Here is a 15,507-nt window from a genome sequence, read left to right on the forward strand (position 1 = left end):
AGCACATACATAAAGTGAGTCACTACAAAATTATTATATTGTATATGAACCGAAAGTGAAATGCTTACAATTAAGTCAGCAAGGGCAGATTCAAATGAGTATTCTTCAGGTAACTCCTTTAACAAATCAGTATCTGGAGTAAGATCCCACATATTCTACAAAACCCAAAAAGGAGAAGTCACTTGCTATTTGAATCAGGCAGACTGAGCAAAGATTCACATTCTTAAAATAGCAAAATAAAATAAAATAGCAACAAACCTCAAATGTTTTTGCTTCAACTGTGCCATCCTGTATTGAAATGGAATTTAATTATCAAAATGAGCAAAACGAAAAGAACAGAAATATGTAAACAGAAAGGCAAAAAACTGACCCGAAGCCTTAACAAATAGGATTCTCTGGGATTGTACTTGCTGAAATCCAAGTCAAAAACCTTCTTGTCAAAAGGATCCAAAATATACAAGTTGGGGCACTTCCAATTAATCTGCTTCCTGTGCGACTCAGTTCTGCACTTCAAGGCTAAATACTCTCCCTGTATAGCTTCCAGAAGCTGATCAAAGGACATAGCACTACCGGGTTCGCGGATTTTCATCTCCAAAGTGGTACCGTTTGGAAGAAGAACTCGAAAACTAAATGTTTGACCTTTCTAAACATCGCTCAGCTCGTATCTTCTTCATCCAATAATTAAACTCATCAGCATTGTATTTCTATCTACAACTAGTATTTGCGCACGTGCGTTGCACGGAATGAGAGAATACGTGCCTTCAAAAACTATTTTAGCATGGAAGAGAAGAGGGAGAGGGGAATGGTGGAAAATGGACAGACATGCATGATATATATATATATATATATATATATATATATATATATATATATATATATATATTACGGCTCAGGCTATTGTGCGCCGGTATGCGTAAAGCCATCGGCTGCGGGGTGTAATGTAATTTGTTGTGTGGAATGCGTGCTCATATCCCTTTTCCGTACGATGCGTAAGTTAGCATTGCCTTATATTGTAAGTGGTAACGCTCTTGCTAAATTGTGCTGCGATGTGCTATTGGATGGTTGCCAGTTGCCACGCTGCACTTGCATCGCACGTGTAATATAATAATAATAATAATAATAATAATAATAATAATAATAATAAAACAAAATCCTCCTAACTAAATTTTTCCCTCAAAACTTAAGGACATTTATGTAAATTCATATATATTTCGTGTGTAAAGTTTATGAAAAGAATATTATAATAATTAATAATTAATAATTAAATTCATAAATATGCAGTGTGAAGTTTAGCTGTAATTGTAAGGAATATTCCTAAATAATATCAATAACAATATATCAATAATAACAATTTTTACGTGAATTATAAATAAATTAGATAGTAGTGTAATAATTAAATATGGTAATAACTAACAATTTGCTATTTAAACCCACCATTCTGCTAAACCCAAAGCTGTCAGCTACAAACGTATTTTTGCATTTGTACTCTCCTCTTTACACTGACTCTCAATGGCGGCTGAATTTCACACCGAGATTCTTGATAATCAACTTCGTATCTGACTGCGGTGGAATTCAATACGATTTAGAGTGCTTCGTGTCGTTCGTCTTCCAGAGGCAATAGGTTCTCAAACAATTAATTCTATAGAGTGTGTAGTACATGATGTAGAGGTATTTTTTTTACTGTAATATTATTCTTAATATTTTGTATTTCTAAAATTTTAGTTGATGCATATGTTTTTTTTTGTTTATAGTTTTAGGGAACTTTTATACATATGCATATTCCACGATTGTATGTTCAAAAGTGGTTCAACAAATTTAAAGAAGGCAAAATTTATCGAATAAATAGATTTGAGATGGTTTATAATGAGTATAGAAACAAAACTACTAATCTCAGGTATATGTTGATGTTTTGTGATATAACTTCTGTGGGAGTATTGAAAGATGCATATTTCCCAACACATGTTTATGACAGAGAAGATTATGATTTCGTTGAAGAGGTTGTCTATTGCTTACTTACATTGTTGTTGTTGTTGTTATTTTTTATTTTTTATTTTTTTATATAACTTTATTCACGTATTTAAATTTTCCTAACTTTCACGATTCTCTGGATGGACATGTGCCTGAACCTCCGGTTAGAAATTTGGATAATGAGGATTCAAATAATGAGAATTCTGCTTAGAGATGAATAACAACGAATATGTCAAGAAATTTACGTTTGTTATGTTATTTGTTATTATTTTTATTCCTACAATTTAATGAATTACGTTATAATATTTAACTTTTTTTTTTGAATTACTGTGTATTCCGTAAATATACCGTGTGTGACTAATTAGTTATGGAAAGAAAGAATATTATGATAATTAATTAATTAATTAATTAATAAAATTTATTCTATGTGAAGTTTAGTTGACTAAAACTTAATTCATTATAGAAATTATATATTCATAACCGTGTGTATATAATTACTCTATATATATTTCATAAATATTCCGTGTGTGAATAATTAGTTATGGAAAGAAAGAATATTATGGTAATTAGTTAATTAATTAGTTTATAAAATTTATTATGTATGAAGTTTAGTTGACTAAAATTTAATTAATTACATAAATTATATATTCATAATCGTGTGTATATAATAACTCTCTCTCTCTCTCTCTCTATATATATATATATATATATATATATATATATATATATATATATATATATTAAATATTTTTATTTACGTATTACCGTACATATTACGTATTCCCATACTTATTATTTTAACAACCATATATATATATATATATATATATATATATATATATATTACACAGAATATTTTAAATATATACTAATTAATTATGGAAAGCATATTATGGTAATATTAGGGTATTCCGTATATGTTATTATTTATTAGCATAATATATATACAACCAAAAATAATATAATCATAACATTTCCTTGTGTGACTAATTAGTTAGAGAAAGAATGAATATTATGATAATTAATTAGTTTATAAAATTTATTCTGCCTGAAGTTTAGTTGACTAAAATTTAATTAATTATAGAAATAATATTTTCATAACCGTGTGTATATTTTTTTTTTAAAAAAAAAACCAATCTTCCGATTGTATTAATTGATCAAAGCTATAATAGAGTCGGACGGGATAGAATCCCAATACATAGAATGATCCTGAGTGAATGCTAAAGAAGCTAAAGTATGAGCATGCAAATTAATCTGTCTATGAACATAGTTTAACGAAATAGAACTAAACAACGACATAATAGTTCTGCATTGGTCAATCACGACCCCAACATATGAGTAAATGGGTGTGGTGTGCTGTTGCATGGTACTCCGCAAAACCATACAATCCGTGAGACAACTTGCTGTTGTGATATTCCTTTCTGCAAGCCAAGAAAGTGCCTCCTTATAGGCTAGAGCCTCGGCAATGAGTGGTGAGTTACAAAACTGCAATTTGCTGTTTTTTGCCGCTACGAAGGTCCCCTTGGGTGAAATTAGAACAATTCCATACGTGGCCTCCCCGGTTCCTTGGCGAAACCCCGCGTCCACATGGCAACGCAACGTGGCGCCGTTCTCGTGCTGATCTTGGCCCGTACTCGGCGTCGGTTCAGGCAGTGGGTGGCGGTAATGTGCTGTGCCGAACGCCCTCTCCGCCACTGCCGCACAGTGGACCACAACGGTCGGCCGCACCATGGTCCGTTCCCACACAGCCGCATTGCGGCTTCTCCAAATACTGTATAGGACCGCTATCATGAGCCGTGTTTGCTCCTTCGTTAGGACCATCATAGCCGCCGTTAACCATGTTGAAAAGGAATCTGTAACAATATTTGTTATAGGCAATTGTGTTATATTCCATACTAGTGTAGAATATTCGCAGAACACTAAAGCATGCAACACATCTTCATGATCTAAAGCACACATTGGGCAAAGAGGGTCCACTTCCACCCTTTTAATAATCAAATTCGTGGTAGTGGGTAAGATATCACATATGGCTCTCCACAAAAAGGTCTTCCATTCGGGTGGGACTTTCAACTTCCACATCTTCACCCATTTATCAAAAGTTCCTGGATTACTTTCATATTCACCCACAATTCGCCTATAAGCATTCTTAACCGTATATGTCCCTTTCGGGTCCCCCATCCAATACCATGAGTCATCATAGTCAGGGCTTACAGGGATCTTAAGTATTCGGTTCACATCCTCCGGGATAAAAAGATCAGATAAGATATGTGGATCCCATGTGCTTGATTGTGGATCAATTAGACCTGCCACTCGCGCCTCTCTTAACTCTTCCAGCATACTTGTTTGTATCAAGGGGCTAGGATCATCCGGCAGCCATGGATGACCCCATATCAGAGTTGACTGCCCATTCCCAATTCTGTGTCGCACCCCAGCCGTGACTATAGGGTGAGCTGCCATTATACTCCTCCAACAGAAACTCGGGCATCTCTCAATAGTAGCATCAATAAAACCTGTAGTGGGGTAATAGCGGGCCTTATATATTCTTGCGGCAAGTGATCCTGGATTGGTAAGAAAACGTCATGCCTGTTTTCCCAACATAGCCAGGTTAAAAGCTCTTAATTCCTTAAAACCCAAGCCGCCATACTTTTTAGGGACACACAACCTATCCCATGCCTTCCAATGTATTCCCCTGTCTCTTCCACTTCCCCACCAGAATTTATTCATGGTTCGCTCAATGGACTGACAAACTGTTTCAGGCAACAAAAAGACACTCATTGAAAACGTAGGCATAGATTGTGCTACGCTTTTCAATAACACTTCCTTACCCGCCTGAGATAACATCTTTTTACTCCATGATCCAATCATGTGCCTGATTTTTTCCTCCACATAAGCAAACACAGCTCTCTTATTCCTGCCCACAAAAGATGTCAGGCCAAGGTACTTTCCAAAGTTGTCAGCCTGCTCAACCTCCAGGCGTCCTGCAATTTGCATTCTATCCACCCTTGCAGTATTCCGGCTAAAACATATATTGGACTTATTATAATTTACCACCTGCCCAGACAACTTTTCATACCTTATCAAACATTGCTTTATGGCACCAGCTTCCTGAGTATTTGCTTTGAAAAAAAGCAGACTATCATTTGCCAAAAACAGATGTGATACTGGAGGTGCCCCTTGGCCACTCTACACCCGTGAATTGATCCTGTCCCCTGTTCCTTTTGCAACAACATCGAAAGCGCCTCAGCACAGATAATGAATAAATAAGGGGAGAGAGGATCCCCTTGTCTTAGACCACGAGTCGGCTTGACCCGCCCCCCTACCTCACCATTAACCATCACAGTATAATTCACAGTTGTCACACATAGCATTATGAGCCGGATCCACTTGTCACTAAACCCCAATACAACCAACATCCTCTCCGGGAAACTCCACTCCATTCTGTCATAAGATTTTGACATGTCTAATTTCAATGCACTCCAGCCCACAGCTCCACACTGTTTCCTGTTCAAGTAATGCCCCACCTCCGCGCCCGACCAAGATGTTATCCATTATTAGCCTGCCAGGAATAAAAGCACTTTGGGACTCAGAAATAAGATCACCCATAAGTGATTTCATTCTATTGGTCAACATCTTAGCCATAATTCTATATATGACATTACTTAGGGCAATCGGTCTTAAATCTGCAACTGTTTCAGGCACTTCCTTCTTGGGTATTAAGATTATGTTGGTGTCATTTAGCCCCTCTGGGAATTCACCTGTATTTAATGCATGTGTTATAAACCGAGTCACATCCTCTCCAACTACTGACCAAAATTGCTGATAAAGGCCCGGATTCATCCCATCCGGGCCCGGCGCTTTATCCGGAAACATTGAGAAAAGAACTGCTTTATCCTCCTTATTAAACGGCCGATCCAACATCACATTTTACTCATCAGTCACACGTGGGGCAAAATTATCAAAAAGGGGATCATCACAACATAAATTATTAGAAGCAAAAATACCCGTAAAATAACTCAAAACCGCTGCATGCATGTCGGTGCCCTCAACCCAATCACCAACATCATTCTTTATACTAGCAATATAGTTCTTTTTTCTACGCGTAGAGGCATACCTGTGATAGAACTTAGTGTTGGCGTCTGCACCACGGATCCAATGTTGCTTTGCTCGTTGTCTCCAAAACACATCCTCCTGGGCCTCCAACTATTTAAGCTGATTCTCAAGTAGTTGATATTCGGCCAGGGCTACTGAGTCACGCGTGTTTTGAAAACTCTCCTGCTTCCTCCGTAACTGTCTGATCCGATCACCAAACTTATGGAACTGATCCCCTCCCCACCGCATCAACTTCATACCACAATAATTCTGACAGTGTAATAAACCATCCGTCCTCCCCTCCTGCCAGGCTGTCTCAACCACCTCCCTACAGCCCTCATCCAACAACCATGCTATCTCAAACTTGATCTTCCTCGGTCCCATATCCCTACGCGTGCAAATTGCAGTGATACTTAGGAAAAGAGCCGAATGATCCGAAGCTCGAGTCTGTAAATTTTCCACCCATGCATTCTCATTCATATCACCCCAGCCATCCGTTACTAAGACCTTATCAAGCCTCTCCTGTATCCAATTCAGTGTGCCTTTTCCTTTATCCCATGTAAATTGCCGGCCCCTCATCGGCATCTGCATCAGACCACATCCATCTACGGCCTCCCCAAACCCCCGTAGGAGCCTATTAGGGTACGGGTCCCCCCCCCCCTTTCTCATGCTGATAAAGGAGATTATTAAGATCCCCAATCACCACCCATGGCAACGCAGATCTATCCTTCAAACTAACAAGCAGGTCCCAGGATTCCTCCCTCCTGTTCCGATCCGGACAACTGTAAAAGCACGTCATGCGCCAAACCTTATTCGAAAAACTGACCTCCACATCAATATGGTTCTGCGAGTAACTTAACAATCTGACCGTGTTATTTTTCTTCCAGAAGAGAGCCATGCCCCCACTTAATCCTTCATTATTTACATAAAACAAGCCATCATACCCAAGCCTGACACGGATCCGCTTCGCATGTATCCGTCCCACCTTGGTTTCCATCAAGAACACAAACTCGGGCTTCTTACAGGACACAAAGTCCACCACCTGTCGAACTGTGCAAGCCACGACAGTTCCAGCTTAACGTACTCATGAGGATGGGCGGGGCTGGACACCAGCTCCCGCCATAGGCAAATTTTTTGAACTCTCGGTCATTGCAACATCTCCTCCTCCTACCCCACCCCCGCCCTGCATTCCCTGCCTCCGGCGTTTCGCCGAAGCCACCAGTGTTTCCACCTCCGACAAGCCACCCGGCCGCGTCCCACTCGCCCCAATTATACCATCCTCCACTCTTTCGGTCACCACTGCCCTAGTTTCCATTGGACGTGGTTTCCCGCCAACCGGCACGAGCCAGCTATCCCCAACCGCTCTAGGAGCGCTCCGAGATCCACCAGCTCGCATATCCGGCCCATACGGGTACCTTTCCAACGGGATTCCTGCTTCCCTAGCTCTTAGGCAGAAAGTATGCAAATGCCCATAAAACCACAGAAGTAGCAAAACTTATGCAACCGCTCATACCTGAAATTAACCCATGCCGTGGTTTTGTCCCTTTTCATCAACTTCATCCTCCTCCTGAGTGGCCTATCAATCGGAACCGATACTCTAATTCGATGAAACGTTAGCCATGGTGCCCCCTCAAAACGATCATCATGCTTAACAAACGAACCCAGAAAATTTCCAGCCTGTTCCAGAATCGCCTTAGATGTATACCCTTTCGGCATATCATGCAGTTGTACCCACATATCCAACGTATCAAGCTTCACATCCCCCGGGTTCACCCCATCCACCACCTCGCGGCATACTATGGCATTGTTCTCAAATGCCCATGGACCACCATTCAAGACATACTCCATATCTGTCTTGTGAAAGAAAAACCGTGTGTATATAATTACTCTAATTATATAAATACTATATTTTTATAACTGTGTGTATATAATTATTGCAATCTATCTATATATCTATATATCTATATATATAATTAAAAGTAAAATCCTCCAAACCGAAATTTCCCCCCACCATTAGGTATGCATAAATGCACAACACAGTGTTCATAAATACACTACATTTCTATAAATCAAACTTCATCTAGAGCACACATTCGAATAGTGACCGTAAATATTTCTATAAATCAAAGAAGAACAAACTTGAGTGTAGTAAGGGTGCAATTGTAACATCCCCTAATTTCCATGCTAAATTAAGCCTTAGACATGCAGATAACTTGTCATAACATCATACACAGCGGAAGACTAAACAGGGAATAAATGAATAGGAAATAAAGGGTGCTATGCCACGCCTACTCAAAGGTGAACACACAGGCAAAACATCTGCATAAATTCACAATCTAAATTCAATCAGGAACAGGAGTACTAATGTATAACATTGGCACACAGGCCACAACATCTCAAAATAAAGGGATCTAAGCTAACAGGTTCTAGACCACGCTCTCGTCTACTCATCACCTGAAAGAAACACATAAGATATGGGACGACGCCTGGTTAGTGAATGATGCTGGTAACCCACCAATACATGTGAAATATCATATGTAGATAGTTTATATGTATACAAAATCATTCACGAAATAGGATATAGTATATATCAATTTCGAAAGCCAAGATAGAGATCAACACAAGACTCTATGCACTCACAAAAGATAAGGGAACACATCCCAATACGACAAGAAGCAATAACGACTCACAAGAACGGCCCAAGGTATAATCTACCATCACACAGTAGATTAACACCCGACATGCATAACACAAAGAATAGGGACACACCCATTGGCAACACATGCCTTTGTGACATCACATGTCACAAATAAAGAAATACACAACAATGGCTACACAAGCCTTCGTGACATCACCCATCACGAATTGATATGCTTTCCTTATGCCCGGTTCCAACCTTATGGCTACCCCCAACCTTATAGCTAGTTCCAACCTTTACCTCCAGGACCCCTGTACACCAAGTCCAACCTTTTCCCTCCGAGGACCGTCGTCCCCATCCGCCTACAAACCGCCAACAAAACCACCAATTCATAGTACACGAGGGTACTGATCACACACATGGCAACACATGCCTTGGCAACACATGCCTCCCAAGAAATACGTGAACCCGACACACAGGTCACAAACTCCATAATCGCGTCATGACCACCACGAGGACCACTGTCGTACCTTGGTGACTAATATCCCATACCATTAATCGTGCAATCCAGGTACAGCCACACACACAACACCATCACAGGAATCAATCAACAGATCACAACGAAGATATGAAACCATACTCAACAAGGAATGGATCACAGTCCAACAACAACGATGATTAACACAAGTCATCATCCACCAAAGGAAAGTACGAACAACACACATGCTAGCATTTAAACACCAAACTAGCATATATGCTTATCAAACAGGGTAAACCAAACATAGTTCCGAAGAACACACAAGACTCATCACGGTTCAACGAATCACAATGTTGAACACTTAGCACGATTCAAGACACCAAAACCTACATGGATTCCTACCATATAGTTCTAGACATACGAAACATCAAGAAGACGCTCAAATAGTTCCACAAAAGAACATCGGGAAGTTAAAAGACCAAATACCGAGTCCAAAGAATCACGGGGAACAAATCCCCGCACAACCAACATATGTACCCCGCGGGTGGGCCCACGGGTGGACCCCACCCGTGGTTCCGCCTGCGGGAACACCACGCCAAACCACCTTGTACCCCGCGGGTGGGGCGGCGGGTGGTGCACTACCCGCCGTTCCGCCCACGGGTACATCACCAGTACCAAAATTAATCGCTTCGGGGATTTTCAACTCCAAGCTCAAATTCAAGTCCAAAACATGCCAAATCTCACCAAACACAACAAAATGACTTGAATCAAAGGAATAGCCAAGCAATGGCATACATGAACCCTAAACACAAGCTCTAGATATGCATTTTCACAAGACAATGCATGAACACTCATATTTCATAGCAAAACACATGTAGAATCCAAGAAATCATCATATAGGTAAACAAAATAGATTTTGTAGAGCATGGGTTACCTCTTGAAGACTCAACTTTCACTTTAAACACTTCACAAAGCTCTCAACAAGGTTCCCTTTCCACACCCACTTCAAGAACACACCAAAACAACATAAAGATTTCACCTTTATAAAAAGATACCTTAGAAAACACTAAAAACACAAGAGGAGCTTAGATCTTACCCTCCTAGATGCTCAAAAGTATGAAAGGTAGAATCTTGAAGGCAAACTTGAAAGATCTTGGTAGCCCTAGGTGTGGCTTGGAGAGAAAGCTAACTAGCTTTTAGAGAGAAGAGAGAGAGCTTATGATTTTTCTCTTGGGGAGTGTTTGAAGAAATGAAATGTGTCTTCCTAGGTTAGCTTGAAAGACTATTGCCAAGGAAATGTCTTATTTGCCCTTACTAAGATGAAATGTGTAAGAAAACAAGGGAACAACTCACAAAGCTTAAGGTACAATTTTTGATTTTGGGTTGACTAGTCAATTACTAGTCCCCGACTATTGAATTTTTAGAAATTTAAGGAATTAAATTATCAATTGGATTAAGATTAATTACTTAATTAATCCCTTAATTGAATTTTGGATTATGGGGTGTCACAGCAATTGCTAAGCTGGAATTATTCATTTCAATTTATGAACATATATTAATTTTTATGAGTTTAATAAATTGCAACTTGATTTTAAATATTCCTGTTAGTGATCGAAGGCCGCGAGATCAGTGGATATGGCATTGGGATCAGAAGGGTGCTTACACTGTTAAGTCTTGTTACAAGCATCTCACTTTGGTGGCAGCAGATGACCGCCCATGGAATAAGATATGGAACCTACATATCCCCCCGAAGGTGAAGAATTTTTGTTGGCAGTTGGCTTCTATTTATCTCCCTACACGGGATATTCTGCAGTTAAGAAATGTTGAATGCGATTTGTATTGTCATATGTGCAGTTGTGTGCAGGAATCAGCCCTTCATTTGTTTGTCTACTGTGCTAAAGTGGCTCAACTGTGGAACAAGCTGGGGTGGCCACAAATCAGTGACTTTGCTGGTAATAGTATAAGTGATTGGTTTTTTTGGGCTATTAATTTGTTAGATGTTGAAACTCTGCCTAAGTTTCTAATGACTTGTTGGGGTGTGTGGGGAAGCAGGAATGATAGTGTGTCGAAGGGTGTGGTTTTTGATATGAATGTGGTGCTGCGTAGGTCTATGGTGTTCCTGGATTGTTGGAGGAGTGCGAATGAGGGAACTCAAAGGGGTCAAGAACATTTGAATGTTGTGTCATGGTCAAAGCCAGCGCATGGGAGACTAAAGTTGAACACAGATGTAGCACTGAGGCAGGAGAGTAATGAAATGGGGCTAGGCTGGGTTCTGAGAGATGATAATGGCGTTTTTCTAACGGCCAAGAATATGAGGATTCCGGGGCTTTATATGGCTAAGGAGGCGGAGGCTCTGAGCATACGAGAGGCTTTGAGTTGGTTAAAGTCTACTGGGATGGGAGATGTTGATGTGGAGACAGACTGTCAAACCGTTTTTAATGCTTTACGTTCACTGTCTTTTAATTCTAGTTTTGGTTTTTTAATTGAGGACATTAAAGTTTTAGCTTCTGAGTTTGTAGATGTTAAATTCTACTGTGTAAAGCGATCTGCGAATAGTGTCGCTCATATTGTTGCTAGGGAGGCCTTTTCTGTGTCAGGTTGCGGAGAATGGTTTGATTCTCCTCCATCATTCCTTGTGAACTCTCTTATTCATGATTTAATGAATTAGTTTTTCTTTCTCAAAAAATAAATTGCAATTTATAGAGAATTAGGTCAATTGAAATATTAAAATGAGCATCTATGATCATAGAAACCACATAATGTTACTGCATTAAATTGACACAAGTTGATTCATAAAGAACCCATGAAAAATTGACTAGTAAATAATATAGCATTCATGTCGTATTCACGGAGTTGTAGTAGTTAGTGTGCATTTATGAAAAATGTACCGTGCATTACTGAAGAAGTTTGCATGTTCTCATATATATATATATATATATATATATATATATATATATATATATATATATATATATATATATATATATATATATATATATATATATAAAAGCTTATGATCCCATGAGAACACACTCCTAGGAGAAAACTAAGAACAAATTTTAGCTTTGCATCTGTAAAAATCGGACAGAGTATATCATATTTTAAAAAAAATACGGAGACATTTTCGTAATTATCGTTAATTTCACTTTGCAAACTTGGAAACTTAAATATGCAATTGTAACAACTAAATATGCAAACCCAGATAAATTTTAAAAAAATTAATGAAAAGACTAAATTTTAAATATAAACCTTAAATGCTAGACCTTAAGCAGTAAAAAGTGAACCTCTAAACCAAATAACTAAAAAAAATAAAATAAAATAAAATACTCAGTCATAAACTCTAAAATCCAAACCCTAAGTGCAATGCACTTTCGCATTTTTGTCAGTGCAATCTTTTAATACTAAATGTGCAAACCTGAAAAATTTTGAGAAGTGCATATTTTAGTGTTTAAGATTGCATAGTAAAATTGGTGATAATCATGAAAAATGCCACCGCATTTTTTTAAAAATTGATTCGATCCGTTCAATTTTTCCAGATGTAAGAATGAGATTGGTTCTTAGTTTAATTTTCTCCTAATAACTTGTTCTCATATGATCCAACAACATCTCAAAGCTAGAGTTTGGACCTTTAGGCTAGACTGACTGATTGGGTGACTTGCTATAGCGCTTAGAGTTAGTCTAGTGTAAGTAGAGAAACCTAATGTGTAAAAATAAAAACAAAAATAAAAGAAGAAGAGTGTTCATAAATATTATTAACAAGAATTGAACCCTAATCAATAAAAATAATAACATTTTTAATACATATCATGTTGTATAGAAATACTAGTGTGATATCCCTACGATGCACGGACTACTTATTAGTAATATTATAGTGAAATTTTATATGAAATAAAATATATATTTTTTAATTTGAAATTTATATGTTAAAATGTAATTTTATAAAAGTTGAATAATTTAATTTAAAAAAATTGACATCCAAATGCAAGACAATTAATACGCAATTACCACATCTGTTCATAGTGAAATGCAAAGTATTATAAATTTACAAATTATTGAAAATTTCATTCTTCCAAAAGGCTGAACTCCAACCCTAAGGGCCCCCCACACCCCGACCCGACAGAGCATTTGGAAGGATTATTGAAAATTTCATGGTACTATGGTTAATTGTTAATGGAGAACTTGTACTTGGGTCCTTCGTCGTAATTAATATTTTAAGACCATCTGGATTGTTGATCCAAGAAGCAGCAACGTACAACTGATCATGTACAAAAACTGATTTCTTTAGTAGCAACCCAACATGTGATAGTAACCGCACCGAAAGAAATGATCATTAAAGTATAAAAAATAATTATTCGAAAAAAATATTATAACATTATTGTTAGTAACCACACTGAAAGGTGTACAAAGTGATCCATGGAATACACTAAATACATTACTTTGATTTCATTTTTTAAGAAAAATTACTTATAGAGGAGGTTCTAACATTTTGAGTAGATGTTAGATCTTCATTCTTTGCAATAAAAAATATATAATGTTATATACATATATCTAATATCAAGTATAGTTGGCATATCAACAATGACATAGCAATTATGTGACAAGTTGATGACATTAGGGATGGGCAGTTCGCCAACTAGCATGTGGTGTGATGGCATCTCATTTACTATTCTAAATCGGTGGTTATAGATTCGAACTTCAATGGTGGACGGTTTGGACGGTTCAGTTCAATATAATACCGTCAATACCATCATTAGGATAGATACAACAAAACACAACAAGTGAGCCAACTGGAGAGTCGGTTGAACAAAAAAGGGAATACTCAAGCAGTACACTCTCACCAAAAATAATTACTAGGTATGAGGTATGGACTCACTTGTACATGTAATTATTGTGGTAGAGAATTTAAGTGTCCAACAACTAGTAGAACTAGTTGTTTGAAAGCTCATAATCAAATTTGTGCTATATTTAAGAACCATCTAGAAAAGGTTGTAGTAGTAATCTTATGGTGATAGAGTTTAATCAAGATTCTTGTAGAAGGGCAAATGTTAAGATGATTATTTTGGATGAATTACCTTTTTCTTTTGTGGATGGAGCGGGGTTTAAAAAATTTTGTGGTGTTGTTTGTCCAAAATATATTATCCCTTCAAGAAGAACAATTACAAGAGATGTAGTTAACTGTACATGAATTAAAAAACTTTACTGAAGAGCATGACTAGTCAGTTAAGAGTTTCTTTTACTACTGATATATGAATTGCAAGTACTACTACTGTTAGTTATATGCTTATCACTGCTCATTATATTGATGTGAACTGGCAGTTGCATAGAAAAATTATCAACTTTAAATCAATTTATGATTGGGATATCAAAAAAGTGTTTACTATCACAGTTGATAATGTATCTGTCAATGATAGTGCAATTAAGATCTTGAAAAAAGAACTGAAGTGCTAGAGAGATGATTCATTAATATTTGGTGGAGAGTTTATGCATGTGCATTGTTGTGCAATTATTTTGAACTTTATTTTGAACTTGATTGTAAATGATGGTTTGACAGCGGTTGGTAGTAGTGTAGTTAGTGTTCGTAATGCATTGAAGTATGGGAGATCATCAAACTCTAGATTTTAAACATTTAACGTACGTGCAAAGCAAGATAAATTAACCAGAGGAAGTTTAATTTCAGATTGCAATACTAGATGAAATTATACTTATCTCATGTTGTCAGCAGCTTTTAAGTATATGCCAACATTTGATTGGATGACTGATGAAGACAAATTGTATGATGCTTACTTTCAAGAAGATGAAAATGAAAAGAAAAGGATTAAGCCGCCATTATCAAGTGATTGGGAGAATGTTCGACGATTGCCACAGTTCTTGAAGCTTTTTCTATGATGTGACTTTGACTTTTTCTTTATAAAAAAAATGTGATATCTAATCATTGTTTTAATGATATATGCTCAATTGAGGCAAATTTGAATGCTTTCATTAATAGTAGAGATGTCAACATGTGTAACCTGACTTTTAAAATGAATAAAAGTATGATAAATATTGGAAGGGTCTTGGGATAAAAAAAATTATTGGTTATTAGTAGTGTGTTTGATCCAAGAAGCAAGATGAATTTTGTGATTATTTGTTTTGAAAAATTGTATATATGGCAAAGATACACCAAAATGTATTTGAAATGAAAGAAACAGTGGAGGTGTTGTATAAGTATGAGATATACAATTCATTGTATGCTAAACCAAATGCAACTACAAATCAAAGTGAGAGTGAAAGTCAATCTTGTTAAACTAGTGAATTGAAATTTTTAGATGTTGATGTTGCTGTTGGTAATGTCCCA

At 37.3% G+C, this 15,507-nt stretch overlaps 1 protein-coding gene across 1 annotated transcript; it reads right to left on the reverse strand.

Annotated features, from left to right (window-relative positions):
• Window positions 1–3,117: 3,117 nt before the first annotated feature.
• Window positions 3,118–4,425, reverse strand: LOC109183398. The gene has a single exon (XM_019333478.1). It carries the CDS (start codon window positions 4,423–4,425, stop codon window positions 3,118–3,120), a length of 1,308 nt encoding a protein of 435 aa, XP_019189023.1.
• Window positions 4,426–15,507: the final 11,082 nt, after the last annotated feature.

This window comes from Ipomoea nil, unplaced genomic scaffold (genome assembly GCF_001879475.1).
Source record: "Ipomoea nil cultivar Tokyo-kokei standard unplaced genomic scaffold, Asagao_1.1 scaffold1125, whole genome shotgun sequence".
Taxonomy (NCBI): Eukaryota; Viridiplantae; Streptophyta; class Magnoliopsida; order Solanales; family Convolvulaceae; genus Ipomoea; species Ipomoea nil.

Bases quoted from the DNA above. Each gene is read 5' to 3' on its own strand.
- LOC109183398 (XM_019333478.1), bottom strand. From the start codon at position 4,425: ATGGCAGCTCACCCTATAGTCACGGCTGGGGTGCGACACAGAATTGGG.